The following is a 23,116-nucleotide window of genomic DNA, read 5'->3' on the forward strand; positions in this document are numbered from 1 at the left end:
AGTCCAGCACAGAATCATCTGTCCTTTATTTCTATATACATTTTATTACTATTTGTCGAGCCGGGGCTTTCATATTTATTGTAAATGTAACTGTAGGAAACACAAATGCCCCGCATTTTTCACCTGTCCGCGGCCGGTCAGTGACCTTGCTACTTGGCCATCTGCACATGTCAATTTATTTTGCCCATGTTGGAAATAAAGCATCACTCGTCTATGGTTTGTCATCACGAACCCTTACACTTGGTGATCCTATAGTTCCCCTTAACGAACTTACAATGTTGATTTAAAAAAAAAAAAAAAAAAAAATCGTTTAGGCTCGCGATTTCCATTCACGGATGAATTACGTCACAAGTTATTTCGTATTTTGACATCTGCAAAACTTTGCCACGAACTTCCCCTTAACGAACTTTCAACGGTGATTTTGTCAGAAATCGTATTGGCTCACACTCCACATAACCTAACGCCACTAACCGATTAATTATGGTACAAATCAGTTTGCGTTCTGGTGTATCTAAAAGCAGTTTTGCTACGGCAATTAAAGACTACTCAACAGCTTGAAATTCCTACCCCTTTAGCGGACTTAATACAGCTTACTACTGAGTTCAGGATTGTGGGGTCAGATGACATATTCAGAAGTCGACAGTACCTCGCCCCTCGCAACTGAAGGGCATGGCACAATAATAACATAAACGGCCACACGAATGTCGATGGAACATAAATTGCAGCTGCCCCCCCTCACACCGGATGCATCCACAGTATTGTTCCAGCATACTGAGTCCCACTTAAGGCTGGCAAACATTACCGATGAGATGAAAAAAGCAGATATGGTAATGGTAATGTTGACATCAGATGCTTTAAAAATGATTTCCACCTGGCTGAAACAAAGGACGTAACCCATGAGGTACAGCGACCTAAAAAAGAAAGGGACAGAGATCTACGACCTCCCGGTACCCAAAAGGGCCCAGCGTGCCATCGACCTGATGACGACGCCCCTCAGTGACACCTGTCCCTCAGCAGCCTTGGACAAACTGATGGACCTCCTCCAGCTGAACGAGTTCGACAGTGATGGGCAGCACAGGGAGATAAGCCTGTCAAGGGATATATTCTTACATCACCTTCCCCAAAGCATCCGCGCCCAGTTGGAGTGAGCCGAGGACCTGGACATGCCGACATTTTCTTGAAAAGGCCAAGAAACTTCACTTAGCTGGCTGGGCTTCCTGATGCGCCGCCACCGCCTCCGTCAACGCCGTCATGGAGGAGACTGAAGATTATCCTGAATAGTCAGACGAGGTGGGGGTCAACGCGGTCCATGACGGAAGATTCCAGTACTCTTGCTCTCGTCACCTGCTGCATCGACAGCAGCAGCAATGCCAGAAGAGTCTCCAGCAGGAGCAACAGCACCGACGGGACGACCACTACCACAAGGGTCCTGACTTTCTCAGATGGGGCTATTTCCACAGAGTATGGGGGAAAGATGCATGGAAGTGCGTCCAGCGATGTGCCCATCCAAAAAAAAAAAAAGGTGGGTGACCGCGTCTACAAGCAACAGTGGAGCAGGCGAGGCCAAATCACACAGCCTTCTACATCCTGGAGGTCAACTCAGGAGAAGGGTTCCTGGTGAATACCGGCGGTAAAGTGTCGACTTTACTGCCCTCAAAGGATGACCCCGGGCTCCCATCAGATGACAGGGCCGCCCTAGACACCGCAGACGGCAGCCCCATAACCAGTTACGGAACAAGGACAATGAAGATATCCATCATGGGCCGGGATTACGAGTGACATTTCCTGATTGCAGATGTCAAGGTGTCCCTCCTCGGCGCCAATTTCCTCGTTCCCCACGGAATGCCGGTAGATGTGAGTCGCAAACGACTAGTCGACTAGGATTCAAACCATTCCCACCACCTCTCCAGCGGCCCCAGCCTTCCCAGGATGTGTCTAGTCACGCCCCACGAGTACGGCCACCTGCTGCAGGAATTACTGGAGGTCTTCAAACCCGAGCTTCATCAATCAGAAAGAGTCCATATCTCAACAACAGCCCCTCCAACCCACTGCAAGTTTAGACGCCTCTCACCGCAGAAGCTAAAAGAGGCCAAGGGCACCTTCCAGGAGATGGAGCGGATGGAAATTTGCAAGAAGTCGTCCAGCCCCTGCGCCTCTCCCCTGCATATGGTCAAGAAACCCTACGGGAGTTGGAGACCTTGCGGTGATTATACAGGTTTAAATCTAGTCACGACGTCTGACCACGACCTGTTGCCCAACATGCAGGATCTCACCGGGGCCCTCCCCGGGGCACTATTTTCTCTAAAATTGATCTCCGGAAGTCATATTTTCAGGTTCCCGGGCTTCCCAACGACATCCCAAAGACGGCCATCATCACCCCATTCGGGTCCTACGTTTTCTCCTACTCAACGTTCGGCCTGAGAAACGCCGGGGCGACCTTCCAGTGTCTAATGGACAGCATCCTGGGGGACCTTACCTTCTGCGCTGTCTACGTTGACAACATCCTCGTGTTCTCCAAGACTTGTGAGAACCACTTGGGGCATGTGAGGACGGTTCTGAAGCGACTGCAGGAAAATGGCATTGTGGTATGCTTCGACAAGTGCACATTAGAAGCGGAGAAGGAGGATTTCCTGGGATAAGGACTCTCAAAAAGGGGCATGCGCTCCATGACATCAAGGGTGGAGGCCATAAACAAGTTCCCAGCACCGACCTCTGTGAAGTCCCTGGAAGAGTTCATCAGCATGGCCAACTACTACCAGAGGTTCCTGCCAACATCACCAGCATGATGATGTCCTTCCTCAACTTCCTGAAGGGGAAACCGAGGAAACTACAGTGGGATCTTCCTAAAAAAAAAAAGCATTTGAACAGACAAAGACTACCCTCTGCAAGGCCATAGCCCTGGCCTAACAGGACACTGGGGCCCTACTGAGGTAAACTATGGACGCCAGTAACGTCGCATGCGATGCTGTCCTAGAACAGTTGGGCTCAGCCATGTCGTCCTGATGGAAGGTTCTTTTAGGCAGCTTTCTAAGGGATATTTGGCTACAGTGATACTCCCAGAGAATTAACCAATGGTCTCCAGAATTCTAGCTCCAGGCACGAGTATCCTTAAAATAACTGTAAAGGATATCGCATAATATCAGGGGACGTATTTCTTGATACACACATAGCAAATTTTACCCTGAACAGAGTTTTCGCTTTGAGGGGGAAGAGTGGCGAAAGTGAAGGAGAGCAGTCATCAAGGCTACACAGTGGATCCCCTCCCCGTACTACTATGGCGAACCATTTCTTTTGCAGTAGCAAATATAGCACGGTGTATCTCCCGACTGCTCTCGGTGTTGTTACTATTACAAGGATTATTACAATGCAATCTTCAGCATCTTCACCCTTTAGAAAGTTGCGTATCTAATTTTTCCTGTGTATAATTTTCATCTCCCTTCTCACAGTTAAATTAGCATAATTTAGATGTGTTTAGTGGAGCAGAGCCATCACTGGAGGCGGCCATTTTGGATCGCTGTCGTACGCCATAAATGTTTTATTTAGTTAGTAGTATGACGTCCCGGGTATTTAGCTATAATGAATTCTAGCTATTTAGGCAAATTATGTTAGTGAAGATCAGATTACACATGTAATATTTCCTCTTCTTTTAAAACGTTTTGATAGTATACGTTAGGGCCTCGGTGATATAGCGTACCCGAGATCCCGACTCGAGTTAGGCTAGCCTAACACGTTTTAGTATACTTTAGTAACGTTATCCCCGTTAATCTGTTTGTATTGTTTTTTTTAATTCAATCGGAGATAGTACATCATAATTTGATACTCGTCTCTTTTAGAGATTTAAGGATAAACCCTTCCTTCCCTCTGAGTGCTGCCATTAGACGGCAACCCTATCTTTGGTCTTGCCATAGAGTAGTGTACTCCGGCTTGACTGAGATAGTGTTTCTGTCCAGCCTCTTTGCCGGTGAGTATCCAGGCTTTGAAATACGGCAGTAACTCAGAGTTTTCAGTCTTGTTGTTGGCAACTCTACAGATGGGGGATTAGTCATTCCCCTGCCGGTTACACAGTTGCTGGCATAGGAATCCTGGCTTCCCTAGTCCACAACCAAAAGTGGTAGTACAGCTGCCGCCACCTTTCTCCCTTGGGGTCTAGAAGACATGTCTTATATCCGGCAATGTCTTAGGCTAAGGAATTGTTATTCCTCTGCTGCCCAAGACGGCACAAGCATAGGAAACTATGATTCCTTGATATGCAGCCGACAGTAGGAGGCATACCTGTCGCCTTCTTTCTATGCAAAATATAAGATCCTCTCCCTTCCCCTTTGGTCCTTTAGTCATGGCCTAGCCGTCACCTCTGTGGCCGGTATTCTACAATCTCTCCGCTTGCCGGGCTGATTACGATGCCAGCCGGGCTCCTACAAAAGCGGCTAGATTGCCATTTCGACCTTTCCCCTAACGGAAGCAAGGCTCCGGGAAAGGTAGTGCCGGCCATGATGGCTGCCGGTGGGAGACCCATCATAACTTTGAGTATTCTTCAGTCCTCTCTTGGACTACCATCCACAAACCCAGCAGTGCAGCCAGCAACAAATATTATGGCTGGATGGAAGCTAGAATTAATACATTCTCTCCCCTTCTACTTGAATCCTCATTCTGGAAAGAAGGCAGTGGAGACAGTAGTCCCTACAACCCTAATTATTGTACTAAACTATAATGATACGGTAGTCATTCTCTCCATTCTATCTCTCTTTCTTTCAGCTAGAGCCGCCTGGGACTAGCCTAGCCGGTAGTATGCCGTCAGAACTATAGTATAAGACTACACAGTAGCCAGTATTCCTGCAGTATAGCAAATACAGCAGTTAGAAAACTACAGTATATAACATACAGTAGTATGATTTTCCAACATATTCTGTGTATCCTTTCCCAGTCCATTATTGAGACCACTAAGCAAATGTTGAGGTGAAGTATTCCTTAAACATTCTGATGTATCCTAGATCATCAGAACATAAACTTTTTATCCTGAAGTATTAATATTTAACTTTTTGGGGACTTAGTGCTGGTATACACTGACTCCAGCTCTATGAACTAGAGCTATTCCACCCTATATTTCCTTAATAAGAAAATTTCAAAATATGAGCCTTTCCTATTTCCTTTCTACCTTACTATCCTAAACTATAATTATGATAGTAAGAATTACAGGAGGAGCCCTAGGTGAAGCGTGCGGTTATGTACTGCAACCACAAAAGTAGGAACTTTTGTGGCCACAACATGTGCAGGTCTCATGCCCCCTGCTCCATCGCAACTGAAACCCTGAGGTATTGGGACTCCAAGGGTTTGACCGTTTGCTCGGCCTTGATATCCAAGGGTTTTGGTGATCCCAAGACAGCGGAGTCGAGGGATACTGCGAGGGAAACACTCCGGAAGTGGGTAAGAGAGTTCCAGAAGAACTTTCTGGGACCTTACCTACCAAGTGAAACAATCTGAAGCCTTCTGTTCCCTGAGGCAACATCCTATGCGGTTGTGCCTCAGGTACGAGTCGAGCCTCCCTGCATACAACTGACAATAGAGGCCGACATTAATAAGGCCTTGGAAAGCATGGACATCCATCAGGAAAGGATGTCAGAGGTGTCCTCAAACACCGAAAAGGATCTCCTCCAAGAAGACCCTGAACAAGAGGTGGCCCAGCCACCCGAGGAGGAAGAAGAATCCGGATCAACAGAGACGAAAGACCCTCTACTGTCTGTGACGGCATATCAACCTGTTCTGTCAACCTCTTGGGCCCCAACCCCTCAACCAGACCCGCTGTTCCCCAAGGGCGAAGCGTTCATGACGCAGATCCAGCTTATAATGGAAACTATGCGTAAGGAACAGCAAGAGATGAAGAAGGAAGTCAGGGAAGCACACAGCGCAGTCACTTCTCGCAGCTCCTACAAGCAGCCCAGAGTCTCTGACTTACCTCAATACTCCAAAACCAACCCCTGGAGGTATGCGAAGTTCATGCCTACGATGAATGGGAAACTCTATGTCTTGGAGAAGATGGGAGCCATACCCCTTGACGATCTCCAATTCTGGCCGAACTTTGCGCCGTACCCGGAGTGCATCATCAGGTTAAAGAACAAACCTGCGTCTAAAGAAGAGACGGAACCTAAAGAGGTTATGGTATTTGACCATGACAAGGCACAGGATCTCTAGACGAGTAGCCTGAAGAAAGCAGGATATACAAACTCAAAGGTCTCTGCTTTGAGCAAGAGGCACCCTACGTTCCCTGCTCCTTCCTCCAGAGCTTTATCTTTCACGTCTAAAACTCTCCACTGCGTACTAAAGGCAGTTGATGCAGGAAAATCATGCCCTACGCTAGAGGAGTATAGACCATTGTCTCTAACCCTGCCTACGGGCAAGAAGGACTGGAACGAAGTCCATCTAACGTTCTCGATCGCAAAACCAGATGCAGATATCGCAGGACAGCAGTTCAACGAGAACCTTCCGAAGCTGCCGTACTTTCTTCTGCGAAGAGAACAGGAGACAAAAGAGAGACTAGCTGCCTCTCTTTCTCTCGACAACTGCATGGAGATGTGTGCAGGCATCTCAAGTACCCCAGATATGTACACGGTCCTAGCCAAGATGCACATGACAACACTAGTCAAGGACCTGTAAGCTTTTGTGAAGGCCGGGAGGGCCTGTAAAGAGTACGTGTTTACCAATGCAACAGTCAAGCACGAACCTATGAATTTAATCACTTCATGTATTTTGGGCAAGGACCTCTTCCCAAAGGAAGCAGTCTAAGAGGTAGTTGCTAAAGCCACCACGGAGAATAGGAACAATCTCCAAAATTGGGGCATGTCTTCCAAAAGGAAATCATCCTCTGACACTAGTCCCCAACCCAAGAATAGGGAGATGAAGAAGCCATGAGTGCCTCATAGACCTGTGCAACATCCCACTGTTACCATGACCACAGTGCCCCACATGGTTGCCCAGCCGCAAACCACTTTCCAGATGGTGCCTCAGCAGTTAGTAGCCCAGTCACCAGCCTTTAACTCTGACTTTGAGAGGCACACCTCTACCTTTCGCCTAAAAGGTAGAGGATCTGGACGAGGCTCCTCAAGAAACCCCTCAAGGGGTAGAGGAGGACGTGTTCAGGGTAACAAACCCTGCGGATCATCCAAGCAACAAGATGCTCCAGGTAGGAGGAAGACTCTTCCACTTTCGGGATCATTGGACCTTCGATCCCTGGGCCCACAGCCTAATCAAGAATGGACTAGGGTGGAAATGGAACAGAATTCCATCTTCCTTTCCTCAATTCTTCCAACACTTCACCCCCTTATTGGAAGAATATACCTTGGAACTCTTGAACAAAAAGGGTCATAAGAAAAGTAAAGTCCATCAAATTCCAGGGAAGGGTGTTTTGTGTTCCCAAGAAGGAATCGGACAAACTCAGTCATTCTAGACTTGTCTCCACTCAACAACTTCATCGAGAACAACAAGTTCCGGATGTTAACCTTACAACACATAAGGACCCTGTTACAGAAAGTGGCCTGCATAGTCTCAATAGACCTAGCAGATGCTTACTGGCACCTTCCAGTCAGCCACCCCCTCTCCTCCTACCTAGGATTCAAGTTACAGAAGACAAAGTATGTCTTCAAAGCCATGCCCTTACGACTAAACATAGCCCCAAGGATATTCACAAAACTTGCGGACACAGTCGTACAACAGCTACGCCTAGAAGTCACTCGGGTAGTAGCATACCTGGACGACTGGCTGGTGTGGGGACCATCCAAGACTGCTTGTCTGCAGGCAACCTCGAAGGTGATCCAGTTCCTGGACCATCTTGGTTTCAAGATCAACTACAAGAAGTCTCGCCTCTTTCCTGATCAAGAGTTTCAATGGTTGGTAATCCATTAGAACTTGCAGTCACACCTGTACCATCCATGTTTCACACAATTGTACATAATTCCTTTTGTATATATTATGCTTGTATCTTCGCTCTTCCCTCGCACTAAAACGAACATGAAAATTCATGTCTGGTTTTTCCTCTGTAATATTGTCTGTCTTGTGAACTTGTTATGTCCTGTTGCCTTGAGGTTTGTATATAAGGAGAATGTTCTACAATAATATAACTCAGTCGTTTCCAACCTGCCTTTGAGTTCACACCTTACTCGGCGCCGTCACATTGGTGACCCCGGAAGTCGACTCGTTCCCACTGCCTTCCACCCCCACCTCCCTCGCCCCTCCATCATTGGTACTATGACGGAGACGGACTCTACAGCAGTTGGTGCCGCGGCCGCCCCATTGAAACTTTCACCGTTCCCCAGTAGAGAAGCGTTTGCTTGGTTTCAACGCGCTGAAGTCCACTTTCGTATCAGGGGCGTGACTCGCTCAACCACCAAAGCGGATTATGTTCTCGCGGCGATACCTGAGGACACCTTCCCAGAAATATCCGACTGGCTTTGAGAACAAGGAGACACCCAAATAGCGTATGACGCCCTCAAAACATACCTTCTGCAGCAGTACTCGCCGTCGCCAGCCGCCCGTAGAGCAAAGCTTTTTCAGCTCTCGCAACAACCGTTGGGGGACCAAAGGGCTTCGCTTGCCCTCAGGGAAATGACCAGTATCGCTCGCCTTCAACCTGCCGCAGACAGCTCTCCTCGTGAGGTGAACCTACTCCGTGCCCTTTGGATACGCCGTTTACCTGAACCTGTACGCGCTGCCATACAGGATGTCGATAGTTTACCCATAAAGGACTTGATGACCAGATGACCAAAGCCGACGCCCTTATGGACAGCCACTTCAAGACCTCCATCAACGCCTCCACCCCTGACGACGAGGATGCCTATTCAACATCAACCTAAGCTGACATGCATGCCTTAGGACATGCACGCCTACCCTGTGACGTGCCGAAGCGGCGACAAAGCCGCCCACCACCCACCAATCGCTCGCGCCCCAACGAACGACTTCTACAGCCACTTACTACCTCCCATCCGCCGCAGTTTTGTTACTACCACTTCAGATTCGGGGCAACCGCGAAGAAATGTGCAAAAGATTGTCAGTGGCCAAAAAACGTGTAAGTAGGCCATCGCTTGTGGCGGTGGCCTCCCATGTTTCTAATCTTTTCTTTTTACAAGATGCAGGAACGGGCGTGCGATTTTTGGTAGACACGGGTGCTTGTCATTCCCTTTTGCCAAGGAAACTCTTCAAGGCACAACGTAGTCTGTCTACATCTGCCGACGTCCGCTTGGTAGCTGCCAACGGATCTGCGATACCCACCTACGGTTACGAGAACCTCACATTATCGTTCGGAAACGATAGATTCAATTGGAAGTTTCTCGTTGCTGACGTCAAGATGCCAATCCTCGGTGCGGATTTCCTCTCTCATTTCCACCTTCTGGTCGATGTCGCCCACCGACGATTGGTCAACGCAGACTCGTACTTGTCGACACCTCTTCAACCCGCCCCTCTAACCTCGCTCTCCACATCAGCGCACCCACGGATGCCTACGCCCACGTCCTCACGTCGTACCCGGAAGTTTTCCGTCCAGAACTTCGCCAAACGCCCACGGTTCCTGCTAAGCACGGTATTTATCACCATATCAAGACGACGGGACCCCCAGTCTTCGCAAAATTCAGGCGTCTATCACCGGAACGATTGGCAGCCGCCAAACAGACGTTCGCCGAAATGGAGAAAATGGGCCTTTACCAAAAGCCCTCCAGCCCATGGTCGTCACCCTCACACATCGTTCTGAAGAAAGACGGCTCCCTCCGTCCATGCGGGGATTACAGGCCCCTGAACATGCAAACAGAACCGGATCACTACCCCCTCCCAAACATTGCCGATGTAACCTCCTACCTGCACAAAGCAAAGGTTTTCTCTACCCTCAACCTCATGAAGGGGTATTATCAGGTGCCTATGAACCCAGAAGACATCCCCAAGACCGCCATCACCACTCCGTTTGGCACATACACCTTCAATTACTCCTGTTTTGGCCTTCATAATGCTGGGGCAACGTTTCAACGTCTCGTGGATGGCATCTTAGGGGACCTCCCTTTCTGTGTATGTTATGTGGACGACATACTTATGTGGACGACATACTTGTGTTCTCCTCCTCAAAAGAGGAACACCTCCATCACCTGCGCATCGTGCTCGACCGCCTGCAACAAAACGGCCTTGTAGTCCGGTACGACAAGTGTACCTTTGGCGCCAACGAAGTGTCGTTCTTAGGGCACCGTATCACTCTAGAAGGAGTCCATCCCCTCCCTGAGAAGGTAGCAGCCGTTCAGAATTTCCCCGCGCCCTCGACCGCCAAAGCTCTGCAGGAATTCTTGGGCATGATCAACTATTATCACCGTTTTCTGCCAGCCATTGCCGTCACTCTTGCTCCCCTCTACGCCTCCCTCAAGGGCAAGCCAAAGGACCTGAAGTGGGGTCCCCTTCAAGAAGCAGCCTTCTGCAATGCAAAGAAGGCCCTATCATCTGCTGCGGCTCTCACTTTTCCTATCCCACACGCCCCTCTCCTTCTCTCCACCGATGCCAGCGACGTCGCTATTGGTGCAGTACTTGAGCAGGTGGTCAAAGGCTCGCCCCGCCCATTGGCCTTCTTCAGCAGAAAACTGTCCAAGGCAGAATCGGGTTATTCTACCTTCGATCGAGAATTGCTGGCGGTGCACTTGGCTGTCCGTCACTTTCGCCATTTCTTAGAAGGTACGCCCTTCGTCATTCGCACAGACCACATGCCTCTGGTGCGCACCTTCACTCGACAGTCTGACGCCTGGTCCGCCCGTCAACGCCGACATCTCTCCACCGTGACTGAATACAATTGCACCCTCCAATACGTCCCTGGGAAAATGAATCCCGTTGCCGATGCCCTGTCAAGAAACACGTTGGCTGCCGTTCAACTGGGATTGGATTACAACGCCCTGGCTTAAGCCCAACGACAGGATCCAGAGTATCAAGCTTGTAGGACATCCTGCACGTCCCTCCGTTGGGAAGATTTTCCCCTCGAAGACTCCAACACCACCCTCCTCTGTGACGTCAGTACTGGTAGACCGCGACCTTGGAATCCTGCTCCCATGCGCCGACAGGTGTTTGATTTCATCCACGGCCTTTCACATCCCTCGTGCCGTTCTACTGCACAGCTGCTGAAGGCAAAGTTCATTTGGCACGGCATTTCTAAGGATGCTAAGGATTGGGTCCTCGCCTGTACTTCTTGCCAAACTTCCAAAGTACATCGACACACGGATTCAGTAGTGGGCACCTTTCCTTAACCTCAGCGTCGTTTCGCACACATTCACGTCGAGGTGGTTGTAGGCCTCCTACCCACATCACAAGGACATCGTTACCTGTTTACCGTCATCGACCGCTCCACTCGTTGGCCTAAAGCCATTCCCATGGAAACTGCAACGTCCGCCTTATGTACATCTGCCTTACTCTCTGGATGGATTTCAAGATTCGGTATCCCTGAGCATATTACTTCTGACAGGGGAACCACCTTCACCTCTCAATTGTGGACGTCATTAGCGAATCTCCTGGGCATCACCCTACATCAGACAACGTCCTACAACCCCGCTGCTAATGGAATGGTTGAACATTTTCATCGCACCCTCAAAGCAGCTTTGATGTCCCGCTGCAAGGATTGCAACTGGTTTACTCAGCTTCCCTGGGTCCTCCTTGGACTAAGGACCACTCCTAAAGACGCCCTCGACGTCTCGGCAGCTGAAATGGTGTATGGCGATCCGTTGGTCGTCCTTGCCGAATTTTTTCCTTCTACAACCTCCTCCGACGATCTCCAGCGCATACGTCACGTCGTGGGAAAATTTACTCCGTGCCGCCAGACTTACAAGCCCCCAGCAAAGCATCACATACCAACGGACTTGCACTCTGCAACGCACGTCTTCCTGCGCAACGACACCAGCAAGCCACCACTAATGCCCCCTTACACGGGCCCTTTCCTTGTGATCCGACGCAGTCCGAAAGCATTCCTCCTAAACATTCGGGGCAAAGAAGACTGGGTCTACATTGATCGTGTAAAACCTGCTTATCTTCTGCCAGATGACCCGACTACAGTTCGCCTCTCTAGATCAGGGCACCCTATTTAACATGACAGTATGTCATTTCTAGGGGGGGGGGAGCCATGTACCAACCGTGTTTCACACAATTGTACATAATTCCTTTTGTATATATTATGCTTGTATCTTCACTCTTCCCTCGCACTAAAACGAACATGAAAATTCATATCTGGTTGTTCCTCTGTAATATTGTCTGTCTTGTGAACTTGTTATGTCCTGTTGCCTTGAGGTTTTGAATATAAGGAGAATGTTCTACAATAATATAACTCAGTCGTTTCCAACCTGCCTTTGAGTTCACACCTTACTCGGCGCCGTCACACACCGCTTCTCCATTCCACCGAAGAAGAGGAGAGAGATTGCGGGTTCTGTCAAGAGACTACTGAAATCCAACAAGATTTCAAGACGCCAATCGGAAAGAGTACGGGGCTCTCTACAGTTCGCAGCAGTAACAGACCCAGTGCTAAGAGCATAGCTAAAGGATGCGTCAGGAGTCTGGAGAAGATACGCATCAAACGCTCAAAGAGATCAACAGAGACCGACACCGACCTTACTGCGATCGCTTCTAAGGTCGCGATCAAAAGTCAAGAGCCAGGCAAGGACTATTCCCTTACAACCACCGCAACTGTCAGTAGTAATCCAAACGGATGCCTCACCGGAAGGATGGGGAGGTCATTCCCATCAAAGGAAAGTACAAGGGAATTGGTCACGCCAGTTCAAGACCTTTCACAGCAACATTCTGGAAGCCATGGCAATCTTCCACACATTGAAGGAACTATCCCCACACAGATCAGCCTAAGTCAAGTTGGTCTTGGACTGCGAGGTGATAGTAAAAGGTCTGAACCGACAAGGCTCAAGATCGCCCTACATCAATCACGTGATGTTGGCCATCTTTTGCTTGGCAAGAAAGGAAAGAAAAGATGGCACTTATCAGTAGTTCACCTACAAGGGTTCCGCAATGTGATGGCGGATGCTCTATCCAGGCGAAAGCCGATAGTCAGAATGGTCCCTAGACGCAGACTCATTCTCCTTCATCTTGGAAAAAGTCCCAGAACTGCAGATCGACCTCTTCACAACGAGCGACAACAAGAAACTATCTCCATATGTAGCCCCATACGAAGACACTCGGGCAGGAGCGATGGACGCCATGTCCCTCGATTGGTACAGATGGAATCATATCTATCTGTTCCCTCCAACAAATCTCCTGCTGAAAGTCCTCAACAAGCTGAGATCCCTCAAGGGGACAGCAGCAGTAGTGGCCCTTAAATGGCACAAGAGAAATTGGTTCCCTCTAGTGATAGAACTGAGGCTGAGGTTGTTTTCTCTAATGAACCCAGTTCTATCCCAAGTGGTTCAGAAGTCGACTGTCTGCGCTTCATAACTGAGAACCCAAAACCTACATCCCAGGATTTTTTCGCCTTAGCAGCCAAGAAAAGGTTCGGGATCTCAAAAGACAACATCGACTTTATAGAAGAATACAAGTTAAAGTCAACCAGAAGACAATATGAATCATCTTGGAAGAAGTGGGTCTCCTTTGTCAAAGGAAACAGGCCGGCAGAAATCTCGATAGACATCTGCCTGCCCTTCTTCATCCACCTCCATGAGCAAGGCCTGGCTTCCACCACGATAACATGTAAGTCAGCTTTGACTAGACCTCTTCTCTACTCCTTCCAGGTGAACCTGTCGAACGAAATCTTCAATAAGATTCCTAAAGCATGAGCTAGACTTAAACCAGTAACTCTTCCAAAGCCCATATCATGGTCCTTGTGTAAAGTCTTGCACTACTCTTTGAACTTGAACAACGAAGATTGTACCCTAAAGGATCTAACACAGAAAGGGATATTCTTGTTCGCTATAGCCTCAGGGGCTAGAATTAGTGAAATAGTGACCCTATATAGAGACGAGGGCCATATTCAGTTCACAGAAGAGGGAGATATGAATCTTTTTGCTGATCCTACCTTTCTCGCCAAAAACCAGCTTCCCACAAAAAAGTGGGGTCCTTGGAGTATATATATAAATATATATATATATAAATATATATAAATATATATATATATATATATATATATATATATATATATATATATATATATATATATATAAATATATATAAATATATAAATATATAAATATATATATATATAAATATATAAATATATATATATATAAATATAAATATATATATATATATGTATATATATATATATATATATATATATATATATATATATATATATATATATATATATATATATATATATATATATATATATATATATATATATATATAAGAAGAGGATAACCAAAACTTTAAGCATAAGTTTGATAGTAAACAGAAACTTGTTTATCTAAAAGAAAAACATTAGTACCACTTTTAACATACCGAGGTATAAAGGTCAGAAAAGTCTGTATTACTAATCAGTTACATTAGCGTTAGAAACGCTCGGCACACATGTCTGCACTTATGCTAGGTTCACCTTTGGAAGTGGAACAGTCAACGTGGGCACCCCAGTGCCCCACTTAGTTTGTAGCACAGAATGTAACTACACAATCACCCTGGAATTAATTGTCCCAATTAAAACCACTGTTCCTCGCAGAGTTAAACAGCAGGGTTAACGACGCAACCCACTGCTACCACAGAACTCTTTAGTTGCTCCACTTGCTTCGCATAGTGGCGAAAGAACACTCTGGAAGACTTCCAGCCAGTGTATTATTATTATTATTTATTACTATCCAAGCTACAACCCTAGTTGGAAAAGCAAGATGCTATAAGCCCAGGGGCTCCAACAGGGAAAAATAGCCCAGTGAGGAAAGGAAATAAGGAAATAAATAAATGAAGAGAACAAATTAACAATAAATCATTCTAAAATAAGAAACAACGTCAAAACAGACATGTCATATAATAAACTATCAACAACATCAAAAACAAATATGTCATAAATAAACTATAAAAAGACTATGTCCGCCTGGTCAACTAAAAATCATTTGCTCCAACTTTGAACTTTTGAAGTTCTACTGATTCAACCACCCGATTAGGAAGATCATTCCACAACTTGGTCACAGCTGGAATAAAACTTCTAGAGTACTGCGTAGTATTGAGCCTCGTGATGGAGAAGGCCTGGCTATTAGAATTAACTGCCTGCCTAGTATTACGAACAGGATAGAATTGTCCAGGGAGATCTGAATGTAAAGGATGGTCAGAGTTGTGAAAAATCTTATGCAACATGCATAATGAACTAATTGAACGACGGTGCCAGAGATTAATATCTACATCAGGAATAAGAAAGTTAATAGACCGTAAGTTTCTGTCCAACAAATTAAGATGAGAATCAGCAGCTGAAGACCAGACAGGAGAACAATACTCAAAACAAGGTAGAATGAAAGAATTAAAACACTTCTTCAGAATAGATTGATCACCGAAAATCTTGAAAGACTTTCTCAATAAGCCTATTTTTTGTGAAATTGAAGAAGACACAGACCTTATATGTTTCTCAAAAGTAAATTTACTGTCGAGAATCACACCTAAAATTTTGAAAGAGTCATACATATTTAAAGAAACATTATCAATACTGAGATCCGGATGTTGAGGAACCACCGTCCTTGACCTACTTACAATCATACTTTAAGTTTTGTTAGGATTCAACTTCATCCCCCATAATTTGCACCATGCACTAATTCTAGCTAAATCTCTATTAAGGGATTCACCAACCCTAGATCTACATTCAGGGGATGGAATTGATGCAAAGAGAGTAGCATCATCTGCATATGCAACAAGCTTGTTTTCTAGGCCAAACCACATGTCATGTGTATATAGTATAAAAAGTAATGGGCCAAGAACACTACCCTGTGGAACACCGGATATCACATTCCTATAATCACTATGGTGCCCATCAACAACAACTCTTTGAGATCTATTACTTAAAAAATCAATAATAATGCTAAGAAACGACCCACCCACTCCCAACTGTTTCAGTTTGAAAACAAGGGCCTCATGATTAACACGGTCAAAGGCAGCACTAAAATCAAGGCCAGTCATACGAACTTCCCGACCACAATCAAGGGATTTCTGTACAGCATTGGAGATTGTAAGAAGGGCATCACATGCTCCAAGGCCTTTACGAAAACCAAATTGCAAACTAGGGAGTAGATGATTACCTTCAGCAAACCTATTAAGACGTTTTGCCAGAAGACGTTCAAAAACTTTAGATAATATGGGAGTTATGGAAATTGGGCGGTAATCAGTGGGACTTGAGCTACCACAAACACATTTACATAGAGGAGTAACATTACCAATTCTCCAACTAGTGCTAAAAGCTCCTCTTCTTGCTAACTTGCGCAAAATAACAGATAACTTTGGAGCTAAGAAATCTGCTGTCTTTATAAAAAACAAAGGAAAAATACCATTTGGGTCTACACCTCCATAAGCATCAAGGTCCATCAACAGAGCTTTAATCTCACGAGATCGAAAAGCTAAACTAGTTAGTTTAGCCTCAGGAAAACAGGAATGAGGAAGTTCAAGTTTTTCATTACTCTGTTTACTGTCAAAAACATCAGCTAAAAGGGTTGCCTTTTCCTTTGGACATTGAGTGACTGAGCCATCTGGTTTAAGTAAAGGAGGAACTGTTGCATCTACACCAAAGAGTGCAGATTTAAGGGTAGACCACCATTTATGTTCCTGAGTTGTACCAGAAAGTGTTTCTTTTATGGTTAAATTGTACTCCTTTTCAGTTGAGGCATAAACTCTCTGAGCAAAAGCTCGAAGCTGAGTATAGTTGTTCCAGGTCAAATCTGATCTGTTACCCTTCCAAAGTTGATAGGCCTCCTGCTTCTCCAAAAAAGCATGTCTACAATCATCATTGAACCACGGTTTGTCCTTCACTCGGTACCTTAGCACACGAGAAGGGATACGCCTATCAATTATGTTGACTAGATTCTCATTCAAAGGGACAACAGGATCTACACTATTATATAATTGTGACCAATTCAAGCACAAAAGATCATGTAAAATCCCATTCCAGTCTGCTTGGGATTTCATATAAATTTTACAAGAATATGATATATCAGGGACAGGCTGCTCAGTCTTCACTAATAATGAAATCAAGGCATGATCAGATGTCCCGACTGGAGAACCAACCTTACCAGTTATAACGCCAGGGGAGTCAGTGTATACGAGGTCCAAGCAATTACCAGACCTGTGAGTAGCTTCATTTATGATTTGCTCACAGCCTGATTCAGAGGCAAAGTCTAAAGCTCTTAAGCCATGGCGATCGGTAGGAGAGATAGAACTTAACCACTCCATATGGTGAGCATTAAAATCACCAACAAAGACAAAAGAAGCCTTTCTATCATCTTCTTGTATCTTAGCCATAATGGTAAGAAGACAATCGAAGATAGAATCATCCATGTCTGGATTCCGGTAGATCGAACATAAATAAAAGTTGTTATGCCTGCCACAAACTTTTATTACCTGAATCTCATGACATCCACATTGATAGCAGGACTTATGAGAAGCAGGGTACTCTGTCCTAATATACACCGCCATTCCCCTGGCCCTAGGGATGGCATCACGTTTCAACATTATTGGCTTCTTAAAACCAGTTATAAGGAGCTCAGATGAGTGCCTCATATTAGAAACCAAAGTTTCTGAGCACAAAAGAATATCATACTGTCTGGACGCAACTGTAAGGTCTTGGATATTTGCATGAAGACCACGAATATTGCAATACAGAAGACGACATTGACGAAATCTAGGACGTACTGGTCCTGGATTTCCCTCAATGTCTCCAGACAGCATAAGAATTAATAGAAATAAAAAAGACATATCATACTTAAAAACTAGATTAACAAGAATTATAACAAAAACAATATGTACAGAATTATAAACAAAGTGATTGATGATACCCATAGACTATAGTAAAAAGTCGGAAAAACTGGTCAACATGGAGGAGCTGATACACCATGCAAGGCTAAACACCCTCCAGGATAGCCACTCCAACTGAAGGGAGGACAGTAAGGATGGTTTTGAGAAGAAAAAGAATCAGAAAAAGGAAAAGACAACCTCTTGATAAACCACCAGGCATCCATGGCCCTTCTATTAAGCCTGCCCAACACACCATTTCAAAAAAACAAGAGGTAGAAAAAAAAATAAGATAGAATAGTGTGCCTGAGTGTACCCTCAAGCAAGAGAACTCCAACCCAAGACAGTGGAAGACCATGGTACAGAGGCTATGGCACTACCCAAGACTAGAGAACAGTGGTTTAATATTGGAGTGTCCTTCTCCTGAAGAGCTGCTTACCACAGCTAAAGAGTCTCTTCTACCCTTACCAAGAGGAAAGTACACTGAACAAATTGCAGTACAGTAATTAACCCCTTGGGTGAAGAAGTGTTAAGTATCTCATTGTTGTCAGGTGAATGAGGAAAGACGAGAATATGTAAAGAATAGGCCAAACTATTCTGTGTGAGTGTAGGCAAAGAAAAAATAAGCCGTGACCAGAGAGAGGGATCCAATGCATTACTGTCTGGCCAGTCAAAGGATCCAATACCTCTCTAGTGGTAGTATCTCAACGGGCGGCTGGTGCCCTGGCCAACCTAGTACCTACTAAACGAACGAAGATGTTCAAAATCCATACAATTAAGGAAATTTAAGGATGAGGCAACTTTCCTCGGATCGTGACCTGCGGGTGTACTGTCAGGATCCGCTCTGCGAATAAAATATGTGATTTTCGCTCTGAGTTGATTCAGAGATAAATTTGAGCCTGATGTTTCTCCCCTGAATAGTTGACCACCCTTGAAGTCTGAAGTTCTATGAAGATAGACCTTTAGGTATTCTACTGGACATAGAGATGCATCTCCTTTCAGAGGGCAGAATCTCCAGGGACCCCACCTGTTGGTGGGTAACTCATTCTTGGTGAGAAACAAAGGATCCGGAAACAGGTTCAGGTCTCCCCCATCCGGGAACTGAACACGACCTTCCTCTCTCGAGAGGGCTACAATCTCATTAACCCTGGCCTCGGACGCGAGTGGAAATAGGAAAATAACTTTTTGGGTCAAATCCATTAACGCACCCTCCTCATTGCTCCACAGAGAAGCGAAATGAAGAACTTTGTATAAAGACCATGAAATGGGCTTTGGAGGTGCTGAAGGTCTGAGCCTAGCGCAGGCTTTCAGAACTTTATTGCCTTCTAATAGATTTGCACTTATTTTCCTATAGGAAGTCTATGCTGGCTTCCGAAATCCCGAAACGCTTTCTCACCGCTAGGGAGAGAAAATCCTGAGCTGCAGGATCCGGGTTTTCTGTAATGAAGCGCAGACAGAAGACTTCTGGACTCGCTGGGTCAGAACTGGATCTGGTAGCGGTAGAAACTTCAGTCGTAGTTCCAATGCCAGGGGGAACCACACGCTGTTCGACCACTTGTGGGTCACTATTGCCGCTACCCCCTTGAAGGATCTCAGTTGTTGAGTACCCTCAACAGAAGGTTGTGAGGAGGGAACAGATAAATCCTGGACCATCTGTTCCAGTCGAGGGACATCGCGTCCACTGCTACCGCTAAGGGGTCCTCGTACGGGGACACGTACAGGGGCAACTTCTTGTTGTCTTTCGTCGCAAAGATGTCTATCTGCAGTTCTGGGACTTGTTCAGAATGAAGGAGAATGACCCTGCGTCAAAGGACCATTCCGACTCTATCGGTGTGAACCTGGATAGAGCGTCCGCTGTCACATTGCGGACTCCTTGAAGGTGAACTGCCGACAGGTACCACTTCTTCTTTTCCGCCAATCGGAAGATGGCCAACATCACCAGGTTGAGAGGTGGTGACCTCGATCATTGTCGATTCAAGCATCTCACAACTACCTCGCTGTCCATCACCAACCTTATGTGGATCGAGTGATGCGGGGAGACTTTCTTTAAGGTAAGGAGCATGGCCATAGCTTCTAGAAAGTTTATGTGAAAGGTCTTGAATAGCTTGGACCAAGTCCCCTGGACTTTTTCCCCGATGAGAGTGACCTCCCCGTCCCTCCTTCGAGGCGTCTGAGTGAATCGTCACCGACGGGGGAGGTGGCTGAAGAAGAACCGACTTCTTTAGATGTCTGGCTTGGGACCAAGGCCTGAGAAGAGTACGTAGACGAAGCGGAACTGGTCTTCTCAGATCTCTTCGCGCGTTTGATGCATAACTTCTCCAAACTCCGGTTGCATCCTTTAGCTGTGCTCTTAGCACTGGGTCTGTCACCGAAGCAAACTGGAGAGAGCCCAGTACCCTCTCCTGTTCGCGTCTTGATATCCTTTCGGAATCTAGAAGTCTCTTGACAGAACCCGCTATCTCCTTCCTTTTCTTCGCCGGGATGGAGAAACAGTGTGACATTAAGTCCCAGTGGATTCCTAGCCACTGGAACTTTTGAGATGGAGAAAGTCGAGACTTTTTTCTGTTGATCTTGAAGCCTAGATACTCTAGGAACTGGATCACTTGACTGGATGCTGGCAAGCATTCTGTCTCGGATGCTGCCCACACCAGCCAGTCGTCCAGGTAGGCTACTACCTGAATTCAATTTAGGCGTAATTGTTTGAGAGCTACGCTCGCAAGCTTCGTGAAAATCCTTGGGGCTATTTTCAGCCCAAATGGCATGGCTCTGAAGGCGTATAGTCTTCGTTGTAGCTTGAACCCTAGGTAGGGGGAGAGTCGACGGTTGATTGGAACGTGCCAATAGGCGTCTGATAAGTCTGTGGAGACGGAATATGCCCTCTTGGGCAGTAAGGTCCTTATGTGTTGCAGTGTTAGCATCTTGAATTTGCAATTCACTATGAACTTGTTGAGTGGCGACAAGTCCAGAATGACTGAGCTTTTCCGAGTCTTTCTTAGGAACACAAAACAGCCTCCCTTGGAATTTGATGGACTTCACCCTTCGGATCACATTTTTCTCCAACAGTTCTTGAACGTACTCCTCCAGAACAGGGGTGGAGTTTTGGAAAAAACCGAGGGCACGGGGGTGGAGTGCTGTACCAGCTCCAGCCCAGTCCGTTCTTGAGTAGGCTGTGGGCCCAGGGATCGAAGGTCCACCAATCCCGAAAATTCTGAAGTCTCCCTCCTACCGGCATCATCTCACTTGGACTGCCGTCCTGAGGTCTTGCCTTCCCGACCGATACGGCCTGGGGTACCCACTGGAAAGTGGTCGGGGTTTGTGCCACCATCTGGGGCACTGAAGGCATCGGCAACTGCTGTTGCTGTTACTGTTCAACTGGCTTGGCTGGTCGAGACGATAGCCTTTTAGTCTTCCTCTTCGGTTGGGGACCCTCATCCGGGGAAGACTTTCTCTTGATAGACAGGCCCCACTTTTGGAGAAGATTTCTATTCTCCGTGGCGGCCCTATCAACAACTTCTTTGACCAATTCGGTAGGGAAAAGGTCTTTGCCCCAAATGTTGGAGGAGATTAGCTTCCTTGGCTCGTGCCTCACCGTAGCCGAGGTGAACATAAACTCCCTACAAGCTCTCCTCGCCCTGACGAAGCTATAAAGATCCTTCGTCACTGTGGCCAGATGAGTCTTGGCCACTACCATGAACATTTCATGGACCTTGGGGTCACTTGCCATCGTCTCAAGAGTAGTCTGAAGAGACATTGAGGCAGCCAATCTTTCTTTTGTCTCGAGCTCTCTCCGCAAAAGAAAGTCAGACAGCTTAGGGAGGTCCTCGCCGAACTGACGTCCGGCAATATCAGCCTCCAACTGAGAAGGTAAGATGAACGTCCTTCCAACCTTTGTGGTCCATAGGCAGGGCCAGCGACAAGGGTTTACACTCCTCCAGGGAGGGGCAAGGCTTGCCGGCCTCGACTGCTTTTAGTACAGCCGCAAACCCTTTCGGTAAAAAGGGGAAGGCTCTAGCAGGAGAGGACACAAAGGAAGGGAGCTTCTTACTCAATGCAGTAACTTTTGAGTTTGTGAAGCCCCTCTCTTTCATCGAAGATGAAAGCAAAGCTTGAGCCTTAGCATGGTCCATCACTATGACCTCCTTCGGCTCTGTCTCCTCCTTTGAAGCTGGTTCCTTCCTCAACCGGACATAACAGTCCGGATATGACCCTTTGCTGGGCCAGAATTCCACTTCCTCAAGGGGAACCGAACGCAGCTTATCCGACATGACGATCTTTCCAGTCGTCATCGTCATGTGCTCAGCATATCTCCACGGGTAAGCATCTGAGCACAAGGGAAGGTCTTTCACATTGAGCCTTTTCTGGGGCCCACGTGATGCTGCAAGCTTCTGCATCCGCAGTTCCATTGCAGCCGCCTTCTCCATATTCTCCTTCTGCATTTGTTGGATCATTCCAACAATGGAGGAGAGGGCCTGTCCCAGCTCTACTGGGAGAGCGGACGATGTTGAGGGAATAGGTTCAGGGATCAGAACCGGAGCAGCCGACACCTCGTTGGCTTCTTCCTCTACGATGTCTGGGGCTTGATCTTCATCCTGGCCTCCTGCCAGGAGGTCTTCCTCCAGACGCTCGGACACATCTGACATCCTGTCGCCCAACTGGATGTCTTGCAAGGCGACCGCCACTTAAGCATCCACCTGGATCTGAACAAGGGGGATCTCCTCTTGAGGCTGGGGAATCACTGCATCAGCTGATGCCCTATGGAAAAGGTAAGCCCTCATCTTCTCACTTGGAAGATAAGGTCCAGAGGTGTTCTTCTGGAAGCCCCTTACCTCCTTGCTATATCCCTTGATTCCGCTGTCCTAGGGGAATCAAAAGCTTCAGTAATCAGGTTAGAGCACACGGTACATACCTGGGGGTCCCAATACCGGAGCTCACCTTTGGAGACAGTGCATGCTGCGTGCCTCCTACATAATCCATGTCCGCAGAGGTTCCTACTGCGGACATTGCAGAAAGCACTTCCGCACTTCACACATACCTCCTGCAAAGAGAAGAAAATTTCCATGAGTATTAAGTGAACTATGTATCACTGGATATGCACAGTTTAGCATAACAATTCAGAAAGGAAAGACACACACTTGTGTTTCCTTCACAACCAATTGTTGCAGCCTTCCAGATAATAAAATCGAATGGTTAATCTCTTCTAGAATAACCAATG

At 46.6% G+C, this 23,116-nt stretch overlaps 1 protein-coding gene across 1 annotated transcript; it reads left to right on the top strand.

The window, feature by feature from the left end:
* Positions 1-1,929: 1,929 nt before the first annotated feature.
* Positions 1,930-2,421, top strand: LOC137626278 (uncharacterized). The gene has a single exon (XM_068357351.1). It carries the CDS (start codon positions 1,930-1,932, stop codon positions 2,419-2,421), a length of 492 nt encoding a protein of 163 aa, XP_068213452.1.
* The last annotated feature ends 20,695 nt before the right edge of the window (positions 2,422-23,116 follow it).

The sequence above is a fragment of the Palaemon carinicauda genome, chromosome 33 (assembly GCF_036898095.1).
Source record: "Palaemon carinicauda isolate YSFRI2023 chromosome 33, ASM3689809v2, whole genome shotgun sequence".
Lineage (NCBI taxonomy): Eukaryota > Metazoa > Arthropoda > Malacostraca > Decapoda > Palaemonidae > Palaemon > Palaemon carinicauda.